The 17707-nt window shown below is 38.6% G+C and overlaps 1 protein-coding gene across 15 annotated transcripts in view; it reads right to left on the bottom strand.

Moving 5' to 3' along the window:
- Nucleotides 1-1445: 1445 nt before the first annotated feature.
- The window catches only part of LOC106847257 (sodium/hydrogen exchanger 9B2), a 55161-nt gene continuing 38899 nt past the window's right edge, over nt 1446-17707 (bottom strand). For 6 of the 15 annotated variants that reach the window (XM_070503357.1, XM_070503356.1, XM_070503355.1 and 3 more), the window contains 4 exons: nt 17154-17303; nt 8364-8472; nt 4663-4799; nt 1446-1776 (listed from right to left, as the gene is read on the bottom strand). In XM_070503357.1, the coding sequence (XP_070359458.1) occupies nt 1555-1776; nt 4663-4799; nt 8364-8472; nt 17154-17303 (618 nt within the window). In that variant the 3' untranslated portion in view covers nt 1446-1554. Of the gene's footprint in view, nt 1777-4662; nt 4800-6571; nt 7456-7636; nt 7785-8363; nt 8473-17153; nt 17304-17707 lie in introns of those variants that run through there. The other 9 variants (XR_011499973.1, XR_011499975.1, XR_011499974.1 and 6 more) reach the window with 9 other exon arrangements.

Genomic DNA, 17707 nt, shown 5'->3' with positions numbered 1-17707 from the left:
ACTATCTTTAGAAAGCCCTTGTTAACATGCAAGAACATGCTACTAAGTGATGGTAACACCCAATACAATGGTACCTCTGACTCCCAAATCTGATCTTTCCATCTTCATAGGAATGTGAATGTTTATTGACAGACACTTCTCAGCTTCCTCATAGCTGGGTGTGGTTATCACCAATAGAAGGTAAGAGAAGAGATGTGTCTAACTTCCTCACAACTTTCTTAAAAATAAATTGCTTGCCTTGGACTTTCTTTTTTCCTTCTTCCTGAAGGCTAGAAAGGAGACATGGGAGAGATCTACTTCCAACCTGTGTCCTAAGCTAGGGCGTGGCGGAACATCAAGACAGAAGGACACAAATCGGGGCTGGCCTGGTGACGCAGCGGTTAAGTTCGCACATTCCACTTTGGCGGCCCCAGGGTTCGCTGGTTCGGATCCTGGGTGCGGACATGGCACCACTTGGCAAGCCATGCTGTGGCAGGCGTCCCACATATAAAGTAGAGGAAGATGGGCACAGATGTTAGCTCAGGGCCAGCCTTCCTCAGCAAAAAGAGTAGGATTGGCAGCAGATGTTAGCTAATCTTCCTCCGAAAAAAAAAAGGACACAAATCTCAGTAGACCTCATGAGCAGAGTAACCCTGTCAGCATCGACCAGGCAGCCAGTTTCATGAGAGGTAAATAAATTTCCATTTTCTTTTAAGTACTGTATTTCTTGTTTCTTCATTATAGCAGCTTAACTTACCCTGATTAATATGATATTCTTGAGAGTGGCATAGATTTGAAAATTGGCTCTCTGTCACCTAGAGAACAGGAAGAGCCTGAAGACGTGGGTCACAAGAAACAACTAAGAAAGGGCTAGACCAGGGCACGTCTTAGCGGGAGGCAAACTCAGAGGGGCCACTGAAGTGGGGGACTCTGTGGAGCCAGGCAGGAAGTTGAATGAGGGCTTTTGTCATCCAAATAGGTGCAAGAGGAAGAGCCAATGAAGATACTTTGTGTACATAAAAATTTTGGTGGGGCCAATCAGTTACAATACTTCACAGAAAGGTAGTAAGAGGGGCAGAAATGGAGAAGAGGCAGATTAACAGGGAAAGCGAGGGGAGAAACTGATGAGAGATTACAATGTATTTAAAAAGAAAAGAGGATCCAAAAACAACTCAAGGCATGAGAGGCTAGGTGGCCACGCATCATAAAACTGTGGCGGCAACAGTCACTCAGAGCGAGCTGTTGGCCAGCAGAACGCCACACCGAACTCGGTCTTTCCCCTGTTAATCTGATATCGTGGTAGTACATTAAAGAGTATTTCTCCCCACACAGATTAAGATAATGATGGAGTGTTTGAAGCAAAAAGAAGAAGATAGAGAAATCAGGCTAGAAATGTAGAACATTACCACCTACATGGAAAGGGTAATGGCTGAAAATGCTGTTTAAAGAAATAACCACACTTTAAGTTCTGTTACATTTTAAGCTTAAATATTATATATTTCAATATCTATCTTGATAAAAGCAGCCTCTGGTACAGCTTTCTAATCATATATTTAGCATTCTCTCTTTTCACCTCTAAACTTCTTCAGAGGGCTCTCCTCGAACTTCTCCATCATTATTTTGATGTGCAGCTTTCTGGAGAAGCCTGGGGCCCAGCAAACCAATGAGGAGACTTCCAATTGGGGCTGTGATGAGGATGGACAAAAATGCCACTGTCAACACATCCATTCCATATTCTTCTAATTGTTTCTCTCCATGTGACCTTGCTGTGTCCAAGGCCACGGATCCTATTGCAGCCTGTAAAAGTTTAATGGTAAAGTTGGACACAGGCATATAAGACAGGCACATAGAAAAAAGGTGAATTATTTTATCATTTGCAAAAACAAACTGCTTGTTCTTTTGTTCAACTAAGAAAGTTCTTTCTTTCAAAGTGTACTGCAATTGGTTTTGGTATTCTGAAAATTCTCCTGCCCTGGCATGGGGAAGGGATGGTGATTCATATGTACTTAGTTGCAGAAGGCAGGGTTACAAAAATATCAGGCAAATATATTTCAAAACACAAGGTAAATACAGCCTCATGATATAATTGACTATAAGACGATTCTGTATACTAAATTCCTTATGAGTAAAGAAAGTCACTGGTCATCTCACTCTTTTATCTTCAGGAATCTGGAATTAAAAAAGAACAAGATGAAAAAGTGCAGTGAGCCCTGTGGCCGAGTGGTTAAGTTTGCATATTCCACTTCAGCGGCTGAGAGTTTTGCTAGTTTGGGGGTGGACATGGTACCGCTCATCAGGCCATGCTGAGGCGGCGTCCCACATAGCGCAACCAGAGGCACTCACAACTAGAATGCACAACTGTGTACTGAGGGGCTTTGGGGAGAAGAAGAAGAAGAAAAAAGAAGATTGGCAGCAGATGTTAGCTCAGATACCAATCTTTTAAAAAAAGTGTAGTGATACTTACTGGAAGATGGCAAAGTTTTAAATGAAAAAACATAAGAATATGTATTGCTATAGAGCTAAACTAATTGTTAAACATAAAGAAACCTGAAAGTGGTAGGCACTGTCAAAACTTGAAGGTAATCTTATTAGGTATTTGGTGAACTCTTTGCCTTAGGTCTTGGTGAAATGTTTTATTTAAAATTTCTCTACTGGGAAGTATTATGAAAACCTTCATTTTCTTTTAGAGGCAAAATGCCATATTAGTGCACTTGGGAAAATAATATATTAATCAATCTGGTTATTCCCTTATTCCACAAAACACAACAATGTTGTCCTCTAGGACAATGAATCAGAAGAGAGAATGCTGGTGTGGATGAGACACAATGGCAGAGACTACTAATTGCCCACAAATATCTGAATGCCCCTTTTCCCTTCTAAACTAGAACTCCTGAGTGTTAGCTGGTCACATTGCTGTCCAAACCAAGACTTTTTTTCATCCTTCTTTGCAACTAGATGAAGCTATATATCTAAGTTCTGGCCACTGAGAGGTGAGCAGAAGTGATAAATGCTACTTTTGGATTGTTCCCTGAAGAGAAATGGACACTTGCACATCATTCTTTTTCCCCTTCCCCCTGATGAGAAATGGTGAACTGATGGAAGGCACATGCTGAGGACAGTGTCACCCTGCCAGCTCTGGAGTGTCCATGCTGGACTGCTGGTGGGAGAGAAGGAAAAATCTATCTCACTTAGTCCCTGTATGTGAGGGCTCTTTGTTATTTCAGGTTCCTTGTACCATAACTAATTCAACATTTCAAGAATTCTTGGCAAGAACTGCACTCATTACAATGTATATTTCTCTTTCAGTTCTCCGTTGTGTGTGTATGTTTTGAGGTTTGTAGGTATGCTGATTTAAAATATATTGTGATTTAAAATATATTTCTTACAGCAGGTCATGGACCAAAAAGTTTGAAGAACACTAATATGGAAAAAAACATACAAGAAAGTCTTGTTTCTTAGGCAGTGGCAAAAGAAGAAAAAAGAAAATTCCATACAATACTTGCTTCACAGTACATACATTATTCACCACATCCAAGATAATTTCTCCTTATTATAAATTTGCTTTGACAGCAGGAAAGTGCTGTCTTTCAAATTTTAACCTTTAGAAACAAATCTTTCAAACCAAAGCTACTAGAGTAATTATTTTGATAGTTACCTAATAAAGTTACCAGAAGTAGTGTAGAAGCTGGAGACACTGAGGGAGAAACTATTCCACTTATTGTACCATATAAACCTCACAGTATTCTTAGCCATTATGTCCCAGACATCTTTCAAAGTCTGATGAAAAAAAAACTTCTCTGGGATAATGCCCAAACCTATAGCCACACCAAATCTGGCATATAGTTACAGAGCATACACAACCCTCAAAGTTTCCTAAATTAAAAATATCTGATTTTCATCTCATGAAATAGAAATTTACATATTTAAATAATTGCAAAATAATCAAGGATGCAACAGTTAAATCTTGTTTGCTATAATTAGTCTGAAAATATACAATACAATCAGGGCTATTTGCAACAAATGATAATCTATACAGTTCTAATTTAATTAGCAATTATAGGTATTCTACCAAATGCATGGTCAATAATTTCAAGCACCTGTTAGTGCCTTGTTAGAGTGCACAAATTTTGGGTCATGTGATTGAGACAACTGACAGGAAGTACAGCTAGTTTGAAAAATTTAATATTAACTAATAATCTAGGAAATCAATAAAGCATTTTCTGAGTTGTTTCTCAATAAATCTTTCTCCATTATATATAAAGACCGAGGTTGAGCATAACTGATCATCAATCATATTGACAGTGAAGTATTTCCAAACACTAACATGGGCCGCGCTATTTCTGTTTCACTCTCTTCTTAGAAGACATCAAAACGAAAAATCTCTAGGTGATTCAGAAAGCTCTGACTGATGAAAATTCAAACTCTTCCCTCCCTCTACTACTGCTTTCTAGTAACATAGGGATTTATTGGATTTTCAGTTGTACCCTGGAGATCTAAAGAAATTTAAATGAGCCATCATATTAAAGGAATCAGCATACCAAAAATAAAACTTTTAGAGTAGATTAGTAAAAATTCTTTTCATAAATCAAACTTTAGTTACTTTTGTTCACCAAATTTGGACAAGCCCTCTTATTCAAAATTTTAAGGGATCATATTGAAATAGGAGTTAAGATCCATCATTACCTGGACTGTGGCCTTTGGAAGCCATGCAAATGAAATAAATATCTTTTCCTTTATGTTAAAACCAGCAAAACACACCATCAGAAATGTAGTCAAAATTCGTATCAGTACTGCAATACCCAGGGTGGCAACACAAAGGCCTGTAAGAAATACTCAATTTTTAGACATAACGAAATACTGGGGAAGAAATGGAATCTCCTGATTATTGATTCAAAATTCTATCAACAGAAATAATCTAAAAACATTAAAAAATTAAAAAGACAAAAATGATTAGGCATAATTTGTCAAAACATCAATATTAAGGATCAATCAGACCATTTGTTTAAAAGAAGGTATTTGCCCTAAATTAAAGCCAGAAATTAACTAAATATATTTGAATTTCCACAAAGGAGATTTGAATGTTATTTATCTTATGCTTTATAGCAAGAACCACACTTTTTCCCATGTGTTTATTTAACAAGAATTTATTAAACTATAACTACGCATAACAGAATTTGGACTAGGTTCTGATACCCAAACACGCATAACGTACAGACTTTGCCTCCATGAACTCCAAAGTCAGAGGAAGACAGAAACATAAAGAACCAAAAGGTGAGTGCAGTGTAAATATACCGGTAAGAGGGCGCAGAAGAGAAAAAACTTAATATTTTCATCAAAGTGGTTGAGAATTCTTTACAGACGATAAGACCAGAGGTGATATTCAAAATATTTATCAGCAAGTATGGAGGCAATCAGGCAGTCAGAAGAGAGCTGGCTGGGCACTGACCAGTCAGAATAGACACTGGCTTCTACACCTGTTTCCCCATACTGGTGTGTGCACTGACTGCCCATCACCCTGGCTGATGTGTACAGCTACTTCGTTCAGTCCTTCAGAATCCTTTGCTGATAAAGGTAAGTTCATTCTGATTTGCAAAATAAGAGATTGTGACTAGGGCAAGGCAAGCTACCGGACCTGAGAAAGGCAAAGCTAAGGTGAGTACTAGGTAATAGGGTGGTTTTTGAAAAAGTAACATTTGTTGAGTTCTTGCTCTGTGCTAGGTTCTGTATTAAGCTTTAAATGCATCTCTTTACTTAATCTTTACAACCTGTGGAGTAATTATTCTCACTTTACAGTTGAAAAAAAATGAAGATCAGAAAGGATAAATAACTTTCTCAAGTTCAAGAGGCTGGTAAAACACCAGACAGACATTGCTTGATGCTCTATTGTGAATCTGCAACATGGTTTCTTTATGAAAAGGTTCTGTGGCTCTTTATTGGAGGGTATTTTTCCCAGCGTGGTAGATTTTCAAAAGTATTTGTTGCCTTAAGTACAAGATACAAAAGGGACGATCCCATTCCCAGGAGGGAGCAGTCTGGGGAGGATGATGAGGAAGCCTTGGACACACTGAGCCTCAAGTTTTGTGGGATTTACAAGTGGTGATGTCCAAGCAGCAACTGGCTATGTTGAATTCGAGATAAAGATTTTGCAATTACATAGTTTATAATTGAAGCCACTGAGTGTAGCTGAGCTCAGAGAAATGATACCCAGCGTGAAGTGTAGAAATCTTTTGAAAGAACTTGGAGGAAGAGCAGCACTTAAGCCATATATAGTGTAAAGGAAGACTCAGAGGGCACTGGAAAATGTAAAAATTCAACGTAAAAAGTGTTGTAAAGAGGTCAATAGCGTCCAATGCTGCTGAGAGATCAAGTCAAGTCAAGACTAACACGTATTTCGTGTATCCAGCAATACGACCGTGGTGAGGGCGGGGCTGGTTGTGGAATGGGGCAGAAGCTGGGCTGAAATGTTCTGAGGGAGGGCATGAGAGTTGAAATGGAAAAGGGGGACACAGTTACCTCTTTAGAAAAGTTTGAAAAGAGGAAGAGAGAGAGAGAGTGGTAGGTGAGGGGGGAAGTGAAATGAAGAAGGGATATATATATATATGTATATATATTTATTCAAATTTTGACTGTGGTAAAATACACGTAAAATTTACCATCTTAACAATTTTTAAGTGTACAGTTCAGCAGCATTAAGTTAAACACTCACATTTTTGTGCAACCAATCTCCAGAACATTTTCATCTTGCAAAGCTGAAACTCTACACCCATTAAACAGCAAGTCCCCATTTCCCCGCCTAAACCCTGGCAGCCACCGCTCTCCTTTCTGTCCTTATGAATTTGACTCCTCTGGATGCCTCACAGGAGTGGGATCATGCGGGATTTGTCTTTCTGTAACTGGCTTATCTTACCCAGTGTAATGTCCTCAGGTTCATCTATGTTGTCACATGCGTCAGAATAGAAAGATACTATTTTAAGATAGGAGAGATTAAAATCTGTTTCAATTCTGCAGAAGAGAAAGCTGTGACAAGGATATCTGAAGATGTGTCAGAAAAAGGGGAGACTCTGTGTGAGATCTAGAAGGAGGTGGCAGGGATGGGATCCCTAGTATGGACGGAATAATACTGTGATGCAAGAAAAGAAGGAAATAATGAGTACAGGTCTTTCTTGATGTACGATGGGGTTACATCCTGATAAACCAATCATAAGTTGAAAGTCAACTTTAAGTCAAAATATTGTAAGTCAAAAATACACTTTGGGCTGGCCTGGTGGCATAGTGGTTAAGTTCGCACCTGCCGCTTCAGCAGCCCAGGGTTCCCAGGCTTGGATCCCAGGTGTGGACCTAGCACCGCTCTCAAGTCATGCCGTGGCGGTATCCCACATACAAATTAGAAGAAGACTGGCACAGGTGTTAGCTCAGCGACAATCTTCCTCAAGCAAAAAGAGGAAGATTGGCAACAGATGTTAGCTCAGGGCCAATCTTCCTCACCAAAAGAAAGAAAGAAAGAAAGAAAAAGAAAAAAATGCATTTAATACACCTAACCTACCAAATATCATACCTTAGCCTAGCCTACCTTAAATGTACTAGGAACACTTACATTAGCCTACAGTTAGGCAATCATCCAATACAAAGCCTATTTGATAATAAAATGTTCACTATCTTATGTAATTTCTTGAATACTTACTGAAACTGAGAAACAGAAAGGGTAGAAGTGTATGGGTCGTTTGCCCTCATGATCCTGTGGTGACTAGAGCTGCAGCTCACTGGCGGCTGCCCAGCATCTCGAGAAAGGATCATATGGCATATCGCTAGCCGGGGAAAAGATCAAAATTCAAAATTCGAAGTATGGTTTCTAATGACTGCATATCACTTTCATACCATGGTAAAGTCAAAAAATCCTAAGTCAAACCATCGTCAGTCGGGGACCATCTGTATACGTGTACAAATTAATTTTTGAGTATGGTACTAAAAGTCAACAGTTTTAATATGATGGCTTTTGAATGTATGAATGAATAAAAGAATGAATGAACAAACATTTCTATCCCATGGATACATATTATAGAACTGCCTAATTATCTTTAAAATTCTGGCCCTTGATCAGGACAAGCCTAGATGAACATTCTTATCGTTGGAAAAAAATTTTAAGGCCTGCATTTTCTTGATAGTAGTTAAGAGCGACACTTTTCTTTACAAGCAACAATATTTAAGGCATAAAATTTACTGTCTTAGATTGACAAACATTCTTTTCTAACCAACTGCTTAAAAGATCAGTATTAACTTTTTATATAATTGTGACAATGGGAACCACCAAATATAAACCTACTACAGATACTACAACTGAATATAAAAAGTTGATTTTAGCAAAAACACTACTTTGAAATTCTCACCCACAGTTTCTGGTCTGAGAGATGCAATAGATACCTCTGCTCCAATCAGTCCAAAGAGAAGGGGCTGGAAGATATCCCAGGCCACTGCAATAATCTTTTCAACCTCTGCCTAAAAGAAACACACATACACATACAGGGATTTTTATTATGTGAAGTTAGAAGATCTAAGAATTTTACTAATTTGAAATCTGAGTCAATTTGACCTGAGATAGGCTTTATCTATGTGGCATCTATAAATAAGAAGGTAGCTAGAATACAGCAAAAAATTGCATAAAGATACTTCTAACAGTTAAGGTATTACATAAGGTGCGTTGGTGTTGGTTTGCAAAAGGATGTTAACTATAAAGAATCTCATCAAGTCATCTCAGGAGGACTTCGACTTCTGAATACATGATGTGTGTGTCCATAATACTTAGTATTACTTTATAGTTAATTTTCACTCAACAATATGATTAAAAGATCTTGTAATATTTATACATATATCTAGAAATGCACCTTATTGCTGCATAATAATGTATGATATGGAAGTACCATAGTTTATTCAACCATTTCTTTATTAATAGACCTTTAAGTTGTTTCCAATTTTATTTTATTATAAAAGAATACTGTTTATGACTATCTCAAATCATGCACAAAAATAAAATTCCGGTATAGTGAAGTGCTGTGCCAGTTATTAACTTACTGCCCCTAGGCTCCAAATCCTCCTTTCAATTGTTGCTCTGCAGAAGATGGAGCCAGGGGCTGGCCCAGTGGCCGAGTAGTTAAGTTCGCGCGCTCTGCTTTGGCGGCCGCGGGTTTCGCCAGTTCGAATTCTGGATGTGGACGTGGCGCTGCTCAACAAGCCATGCTGGGGTGGCATCCCGCATGCCACAACTGGAAGGACCCACAACTAAAAACACACAACTATGTACCGGGGGGCTTGGGAAAAATAAAATCTCAAAAAAAAAAAAAAGAAGATGGAGCTGGACCCTTTTAAGTCTTTCCCCTTTGCTAGCTGGACCATATTAAATTTTGCCACTAGAGGGCGCCCAAGAGCTACTCCAAGAGGAAGGCGCTCGTCTGGTTCGGTGGCTCCTCCTAGCAGGATGCTTCCGCACCGGGTCCTGCAGCCCGGGTGGCTTCTCCAGAGCCAGGCTCCTAGGGTGTATGGCGGCCAGCAGCACTCAGCGGTCAGCAGCTGCCCCCAGCCTCCTCCTCGGGTGATTTCATAGCCAACTGCCCTGGGCAACATACCACCCCATACACCTTTAGAGGGTAGATTTCCAGCAACTTCTGCAGGCAGGGTACCATGGTGACTTCTCTGCCATCCAGTGAACCAAGGCTCTAACAAGGCTTGGATTCTCAGCCCTGGGTGCCGAAGTAGGTGGGGTGGGGTGGGGAGGTGGAAGCGGATGCTGCATCTCAGCCCTAGGGGTTTATAGCTGCTATTCCTATATTCTTTAGGGGCCTCTTTACATCTTACAAGACAATCCCTAGTATGGTTAATAATAAGCTTTCCCTATTCCAGTTACTATATGGTTTCTCATTCCTTCTAAGACCCTAATTGATATAAGTACTAACTTTATGACACACAATACAAAAACCCTTGGAAAAGATTGACATAATTGACTAGAATAAAACGAAAATATTTTGTGGCAAAAGAAACCATAAAAAAGGATAGGTGACAAACCAGGGGAAAATATCTGTACCATGTGTAACAGAATAAGGAGCAATATCCAATCAATAAGAAAAAGACATAGAACCTAATCGAAAAATGGGCAAGGCATACACACAAGTAATTTGTACCAGAAGAAACACAAGGGCCAAAAAACATGAGATACTAAAACTCAGTAATCAGAGAAACACAAATTAAAATGATATACCATATATTTTTTTTGGGGGGGAGCCATCATATTGGAAAAAAACACTAAAAAGTTTTAATAATGTCTAGTATTTATAAGACTGTAAGGAAACTCAGCAATTGGTAGGAGAGCAAATTGATAATGCTTTTTTTGTAGGGCAATTTAGCAGTGCCCTTAACAGTGTCTAAGAATTTACATTTAACAGATTTTTTCAATCAACTAATAAGAATCTATGTTTTTGAACGACATTTTAACATTTTTTTACCATTTTTACACATCTAAGGATCTATACTTTCATTTACGTACTCAGCAGTTTGACAAAGGAGGATTACCTCGTTTCCCTATTTTCTTAATTTTTGTTATTTCTGGTATGTTTATTAAGGTGAAGATTCTATTTCCTCTTAGTTTATAAATGTTTAAAGACACCGTATATGAGGGGTTGGTTGATTTATTTATATAGTTCTATTCCTATATCATTATAAAGTTATGTTTTCACATCGTAAGGAATCAGATCATGACTGAGGTTCAAATTCTGCCACACACCAACTGCAAGCCACTCGCCTCTCAGCACCTAATTTTCCTCATTTGTAAAATGAGAGGTTTACATTAGATAACGTCCAAGATCCTTTATCACTTAATGACAGTGAATCGTCTGCCAAACTAAGGTCCAGATGCCACCCTTCTACATATCTTTAAATTTTACTTTTTAATTTAGTTTTTAGAGTATATCATAGCTAAAGTTCAGACTTTAGCTGATATCCATAGTTGTAAAGAACAAAAATCAACTCTATTAATTTTAGGTTACTTAGCCTTCTGTTGCCATGACTAATGGCTTAACAGAAGTCCTCGAAAGTATTTCATGTACTGAGAACTCCAATGAAGGCAGAGGCATATTGAGTTTTCTCTATCAAATTGTTTTTATTTCTAAACTTGGACAAAGGCCACAATTTGGTTTTTTTTTTTTTTCTCGCTGAGGAAGATTCGCCCTGAGCCAACATCAGTTGCCAGTCTTCCTCTATTTTGTATGTGAGCTGCTGTCACAGCATGGCCACTGATAGACAAGTGGTGTACATCTGTGCCTGGGAACTGAACCCAGACCACCAAAGCGGAGCATGCTGAACTTAATCACTAGACCACCAGGGCTGGCCCCACGATTTGGTTTTTGATTGTAATACTGTAGACTAATTTAATATCAGACATGGCCCTATATATTGTAAAACTTAAAGATGAGAGAGGAGCCACAATGTACCTTCTTGTGGGTTTTTTTGTAACTTCAAAACTAAAATGAATCTGTTTATAAAGAAAATAGAGGGGCTGGCCCCGTGGTGTGGTAGTTAAGTTTGGCACACTCCACTTTGGTGGCCCAGGTTTGCAGGTTCAGATCCCAGGCGTGGACCTACACCATTCATCAGCCATGCTGTGGTGGTGACCCACATACAAAGTAGAGGAAGACTGGTGCAGATGTTAGCTCAGTGACAATCTTCCCCAAGCAAAAATAAAAAGAAGAAGATTGGCAATGGATATTAGCTCAGGGTGAATCTTCCTCAGGAAAAAAAAAAGAAAGAAAAAGGAGTCATCAAATAGGCTAAGTACAAAAGAAGACATGAGTTCAGAGGAATGAAGACTGTGGTGTCCACTGAAAGTTAAGGCCACTTTACCTATCTGTATGCACCATTAGTAAGAATCTTCAACAATGGAAATCACTTTCCTTTATGGACAAAAAGAGAAAGTTAAGAGAAACAGAAGTTTCATCATGAGTTAAATATCTACTTAAGCTGACACTTCTCTTCTTAGAGAGAAGATTTCAAGATTCAGAAGATTGAAAATATATCAAGAAAAACATCCTGTAGCTGTTAAAGTCATCAGAAGAAGCACTGCATTTGAAAACAGATGAAAAATATAGATGAAAAAGGCCTTAAAAAAGTGAGTGCATTTGAATACAATAATGGCAAGATTATAAGGAAAACCAAGCAGGAAAGTATGAGATAATGTCAGAAAACTACAGGCGCAAACAAAATTTTATAAAATATTGTAGCTTGTCAAAGCATAATTCAACAACAATATAGCTACAGCACTGAGTTTACAAGTGTTTTATTTCCATTTTCCCACATAATAGCCACAATAATTCTTTAGTGATTATTATTATTTTTTTCAGTGTACAGTTGAGGAAACTGAGTATTAGAGAAGGTAAGTGACTTGCTTGGGATTACACATCTAGACAGTAGAATCTCTGGGACTGGAATCCCAATTTCCATAGATTAAATTTTATGCTCTTTTTATTACATTGTGCTGCTCAGAGATAGTCATAAAAATTATTAGTGTGTTCTGACTAAGCACTTTGCCTTATATAGATTATTTCACTTAATCCTCCACTCTATGAAGTTGTTGCTATTATCATTCCCCACTTGAGAGATATGGAAATCGAAGACTGAGAAGTCAGATACTTTGTACATGGGCATACAGCTACTCAGGTGTAGGGCTGAGCTTAATCCAGGAAGTCTGAGTGCTCAGACCCTATGCTACACCATGGAACAAGGAGGAAAAGCAGTCCAAAACCTGGACTCATTGATTTGGTGCCTCCAGAAGTAGGGACTTGCCTGAGTACTAAATTAGAAAAGATATGGAGAGTGTCTGCCATATAAGTGATTCAATGAAGGTTTTTTTACCCTGTCTTTAGGAAATCATTTTCATATACTCAAACAGTGTGTTTTCATCCTGGCTCTGCCACTTATTAGCTTGGTGACCTTAGGCACTCTATCTACTATCTCTAGGCCTTGGTATCCTCATTTGTAAAATGGGTCTCATATCTACCTCTCAAGGTTATTGCAAAGAATAAATGAGATAACATAGGTAAGATTTCACTAGGAAAGGAATCTTTAAGAAAAAATAAACTGAGGAAAGGTCATAATAAGAGATTGATAGATCGGACCACGTGAAACTATAAGATATTTGTGTGTTAAAAATGAACAATAAAAAAAGGCACAAAGGGCTAATATCATATATATAATCAGTACATTCAACTTTAGGAGATAATGGACAAAAAACCTATCAAAGAAAAAGAAAAAATACAAATAGCTAAATATATGAAAAAGCATTCAATTTTATTGTTAAGCAAGGAGGCATAAAACAAAAAAAGATACCACTTTTGACTATCAGTAAGGATAAAAATTAAAAACAATAATATTCTAAGGCAGTGTTTCACAAAGTGTGGTCCCCAGGGAAGCAGCATCAGCATCACCTGGTAACTGATCAGAAGTACACATTCTCAGGCCCCACCGTAGTCTAACTAAATCAGAAATTCGGGGTGGGGTCCACAAGTCCAATTTAACAAGACTTCCAGGTGGTGCTAAAGTTGGATAAACATTATTCTAAGCTGATGACGATGTAATGATATAGGTACCTCACATATTACTGGTGGAAAAGTAAATGGATACAACTCTAGAAAGCAACCAGTTTGGTAATACGTGTCAAAAACCTAAAAATGTTCATGTTATTTGACCCAAAAAATTTAGCATTAAGAATCTGCCCTAAGGAAACGATATTGGATTTCAGCATAATTTAAAATAGCAGAGACTGGTTTTAAAAAGCTTATGGTGCATCCACGTGTGTGTGTGTGTGTGTGTGTGTGTGTGTGTAAAGAGACATACATAGGAGATTAACCAGAGGTAAATATGAAAAAAAAAGCTGTCAGTTCTCTCTCCGGGTTTTGGGATTACATTGATCTTCTATGTAATCAGCCAGGCTGCTGGCAATTCAGGCAAAGTTATGGCAAATGCAGAAAAACAGATGATTTGTTTGGTTTATAACGGTCTTTTCTACATGACTCACATCCTCGTTTTCTGAAGAATCGTGTAACTGGAACTGGCCGGGCCCCCTCCCTTGTCTTCTGCGCGAGTGGCTCACGTCCACTTGCGGTGGGCACCCGTCTTCCCCTCGACGTCTGTTGCTAAAACTACTCTTTTATGTTCTATTCCAAATGATATGGTTCCTTTTCACTGTTTATTTTTTATCCTATCATTTATTAATTTACAAACAATCTGAAATTGCAAAGTTTGGAAGTATAATGTTTTTAATACACTTGCTATATGTTATTCGAATAGATGTCGAAACATAAAAACGTGCCCTGCACAATGATGGTATATTCTGGTCACTTTGGAGTCGATAAACCTGAGTTAAATCCCAGTGCCACTTTCTAATTTTGTGACCTTGGACATGTTATTTAAGTCCTTCTGACTTACAGTCTCTATAAAATGTAAATGGTAATATTTTTTCAAAGGTTTTTTGATGAGAATAAATGAGAATATCCCCTCACTGGCTAGCACAGGGCCATACGGAGTGGCAATAAAAATTGATTAATTCTCTTCCCTCTTTTCACCCATGACAGTATAATATAATGAGTTGGTTGTAATTTTTGAAGACTTTTAAACAAGTGACAACAGAAAGCATTTACCTATAAAATTCAATTTGAAGAAACTTACTACAAGCATATTTGAGAATTTTCCTGTTGAATAAATGAAAGGAAATAAACCAAAATAGTTTACAGAGCTGTTGGCTTTAGGTGGAGAAATTACAAATCATTTTTTCTTTCCTTTTATCTGACTTTTAAAAAATTTTTCAAAGTTCTACAATAAGCATATACCGCTTTCATACTCAGAAATCAAATAAACTTTATTCTAAACAATATTCTCTTTGGTAATTTATTTTTTTAAATGCTAAAAAAGGTTACCATTCAAAAGTGAAGGGACAGTTTGTAAAATGCTAATGTCAGGCAAGCTCCCAGATGCTCGACAAGGGTCACAGTGCACACACAGTGGCATGCCTTCACGGAGTGAAGACTGCGAGCTCTGTCCCGGACAAGGGGGCCAGAGTGCTCCGAGAGCAGTGCGCTGGTCAGCAGCCCAGGCAGGATGGAAGGCACTCAGCAGTGAGCGCTCAGCGAGGAGCCAGGGAGCTGAGATCAGACCCGAGACTGAACAGCAATGTGTGATCACCTGCCTCGGCCTGCAAGGAAAGTGAAGCCACGGAAAAGCAAATTTTGACAAGAGCAAATGTTTACAAGAGATGAGGGATGATAAGAGGACCCAATTTATACTGGGAAGTTTATGTTTTAGCTTTCCTCTTGTCAGATGTTAAGTTACGTGAAATCACAAAGGAGAATTTAATAATACGGGTGCTGCTAAGGAAAAAAAAGTAGACCTGAAATAAGCCTTACAGCCAAGCCTCCCCAGGAGGACGCAGCAGCCCTGGGCCCATGCAGTGCCTGCAGCAGGGCTCTGCAGAGCCTTGCTCCTTGCCTGCAAAGCCCAATCCACTGCGGCCTGCTTTCCTGGGGCCTCAGTCCCTTATCTACACAAGGCTCCAGGCAGCCCCACCAATCCACCCTCCTCTACAGCAAAGGGATGCCCAACTGCACATGTCTTGCCTCCCGAGAGTGAAAGCCTCCAACGGAGTGCCATGTGCCCACAGTGAAGCCCTGCCTCTACAGACCTCTGCAGAGACCGCTCACCTGCAGGGCACTGCACACCCAACCTCAGGACTGATAATCAACATATATTTTTCATGTAGTATTATTTTAAGCTGAATTATTTTCAACAGTTGTCTTTGGTTTTCCCAAATGATATATGTGTATTTAGTTTAGGTCACCCACATCTAATTTCTTCATGAAGCAGAATAGTATATGATCCTCTCAAGTTCAAATCCATAAAAATGTACCTTGAAATTAAATAAATGGCAACCAGCTAATTTCCATAATACACATAAAGGAAATGAATAATTTTAATGATCTTGAAAGTCAGTAAGAAAAACAGACAATCATAAAAAATGGGCACAGGCTTTTGAATAAACTGGCTAGTAAATATATGACAAGATGATTAGCTCCACTTGTAAAGAAATACAAATCAGATCAATAATGAGAAACATTTTTCACCTCTCAGATTAGCAAAATATCTAAAGATTGAAAGTACACAGATCAGAAAAACAGATCCTTTCACAAACTGTTGGTGGGAATATAAATTGGTACTGCTGTTTAAGAGGGCAACTCAAGGGGCTGGCTGCATGGCTGAGTGGTTAAGTTCGTGCACTCTGCTTTGGCGGCCTGGGTTCACCAGTTTGGATCCTGGGCACAGACCTACTACACACCGCTTGTCAGGCCATGTTGTGGCGGCGTCCCACATAGAAGAACTAGAATGACCTACAACTAGGATATCCAACTACGTACTGGGGCTTTGGGGAGGAAAAAAAGAGGAAGATTGGCAATAGCTGTTAGCTCAGGGCCAATCTTCCTCACCAAAAAATTTTTAAAAAGCATACGTTAAAAAAAGGGCAAATTGATACTATCAAAAGTATCAATGTGCATACTCTTTCATAGAGAAATCCTATTTCTAGAAATTAATCCTATAGATACACTCAAAGATATGCTATATTTTGTTGATTTTAAGAAACACACTTTTTCATTTCTGAAATTAGGAAGTGATGTCATAGTTTAATTGGCAGCATTCTTTTTCTCTCTTGGTGGCATGTAAAATAATGGTGCTTCTTAGACTTGATAGTGTCTTAGTGGTATATGCAAGGATATTTTATTGATGCACTTTTTGTCTTGGCAGAAAATTAGAAACAATTTAAATGTCTGTTAAATTAAATTTAGGCAGGAAACTGGTTAAATAAAGTACAGTACAGCTATACAATGCAATACTCTGCAACCCTTACAAAGAATAAGGGAGGCATCATGGAAATATGACCATGATACATTTTAAGTAAAAACATCAAGTTATAGATTGGTATGTAACAGGAAAAAAGGAAGTGTATGTGTGCATTTGGGCATACGTTTGTATATGTACAGAAAATAGCTCTTATGATTAATTTTATTAACTTGATATTATGAAAGTATCTGGAAAAAAACTAATCTAATCAGAAAGTAGTCATGAGAAGAAGAACTTAAAATGAAATTCACCTTTTCACTGCTCCATCCCATGCCTGCAAGGAAAGCCATGAGCAACGTACACAGTCCTCCTGACCCAGGGAAACCAAGATACACACTGCTGAACACCGACAGCACAGACAGCCCCAAAACAAGGCACGCCCGCTTCCATACAAGTTTGTCCTTGAGGAGAAAAAACGTGGGTTAGCTCAATTATTTCATAGAACTGATTTTTAATTATTGATTTTTCCATATTCAGGACTTAGTAGAAAATAAAAATGTCTGTATCTGTGCACATAAATGCATGACATAACATTTACTTTCTTTTCCTTAACAAAAGTAGAGTTAGCATGTGTACAAACGCAGCTTCCCCGTTCAGGAACCTCAGTGAGCCTCCTCTGAAGTCATTGACGCAGAAGTCCGCAGGGCTGAACGGAGCAGCAGAAAAGAGTGTGTGGGCTTTGGAAGTGGACAAATTAGGGTTAAAATGCAAGCTCTTTCCCACCATTGGCTATGCAGTGGCCATATTACTTAGCCTCTCCAAGCTTTGTTTCCTCCTCCTTGAAAGCAGTTACATCATGGGGTTT

Source organism: Equus asinus, unplaced genomic scaffold (genome assembly GCF_041296235.1).
Source record: "Equus asinus isolate D_3611 breed Donkey unplaced genomic scaffold, EquAss-T2T_v2 contig_1, whole genome shotgun sequence".
Classification (NCBI taxonomy): Eukaryota; Metazoa; Chordata; class Mammalia; order Perissodactyla; family Equidae; genus Equus; species Equus asinus.
The sequence above is the reverse complement of the archived record's forward strand: the minus strand, read 5'-3'. Positions and strand labels throughout refer to the sequence as shown.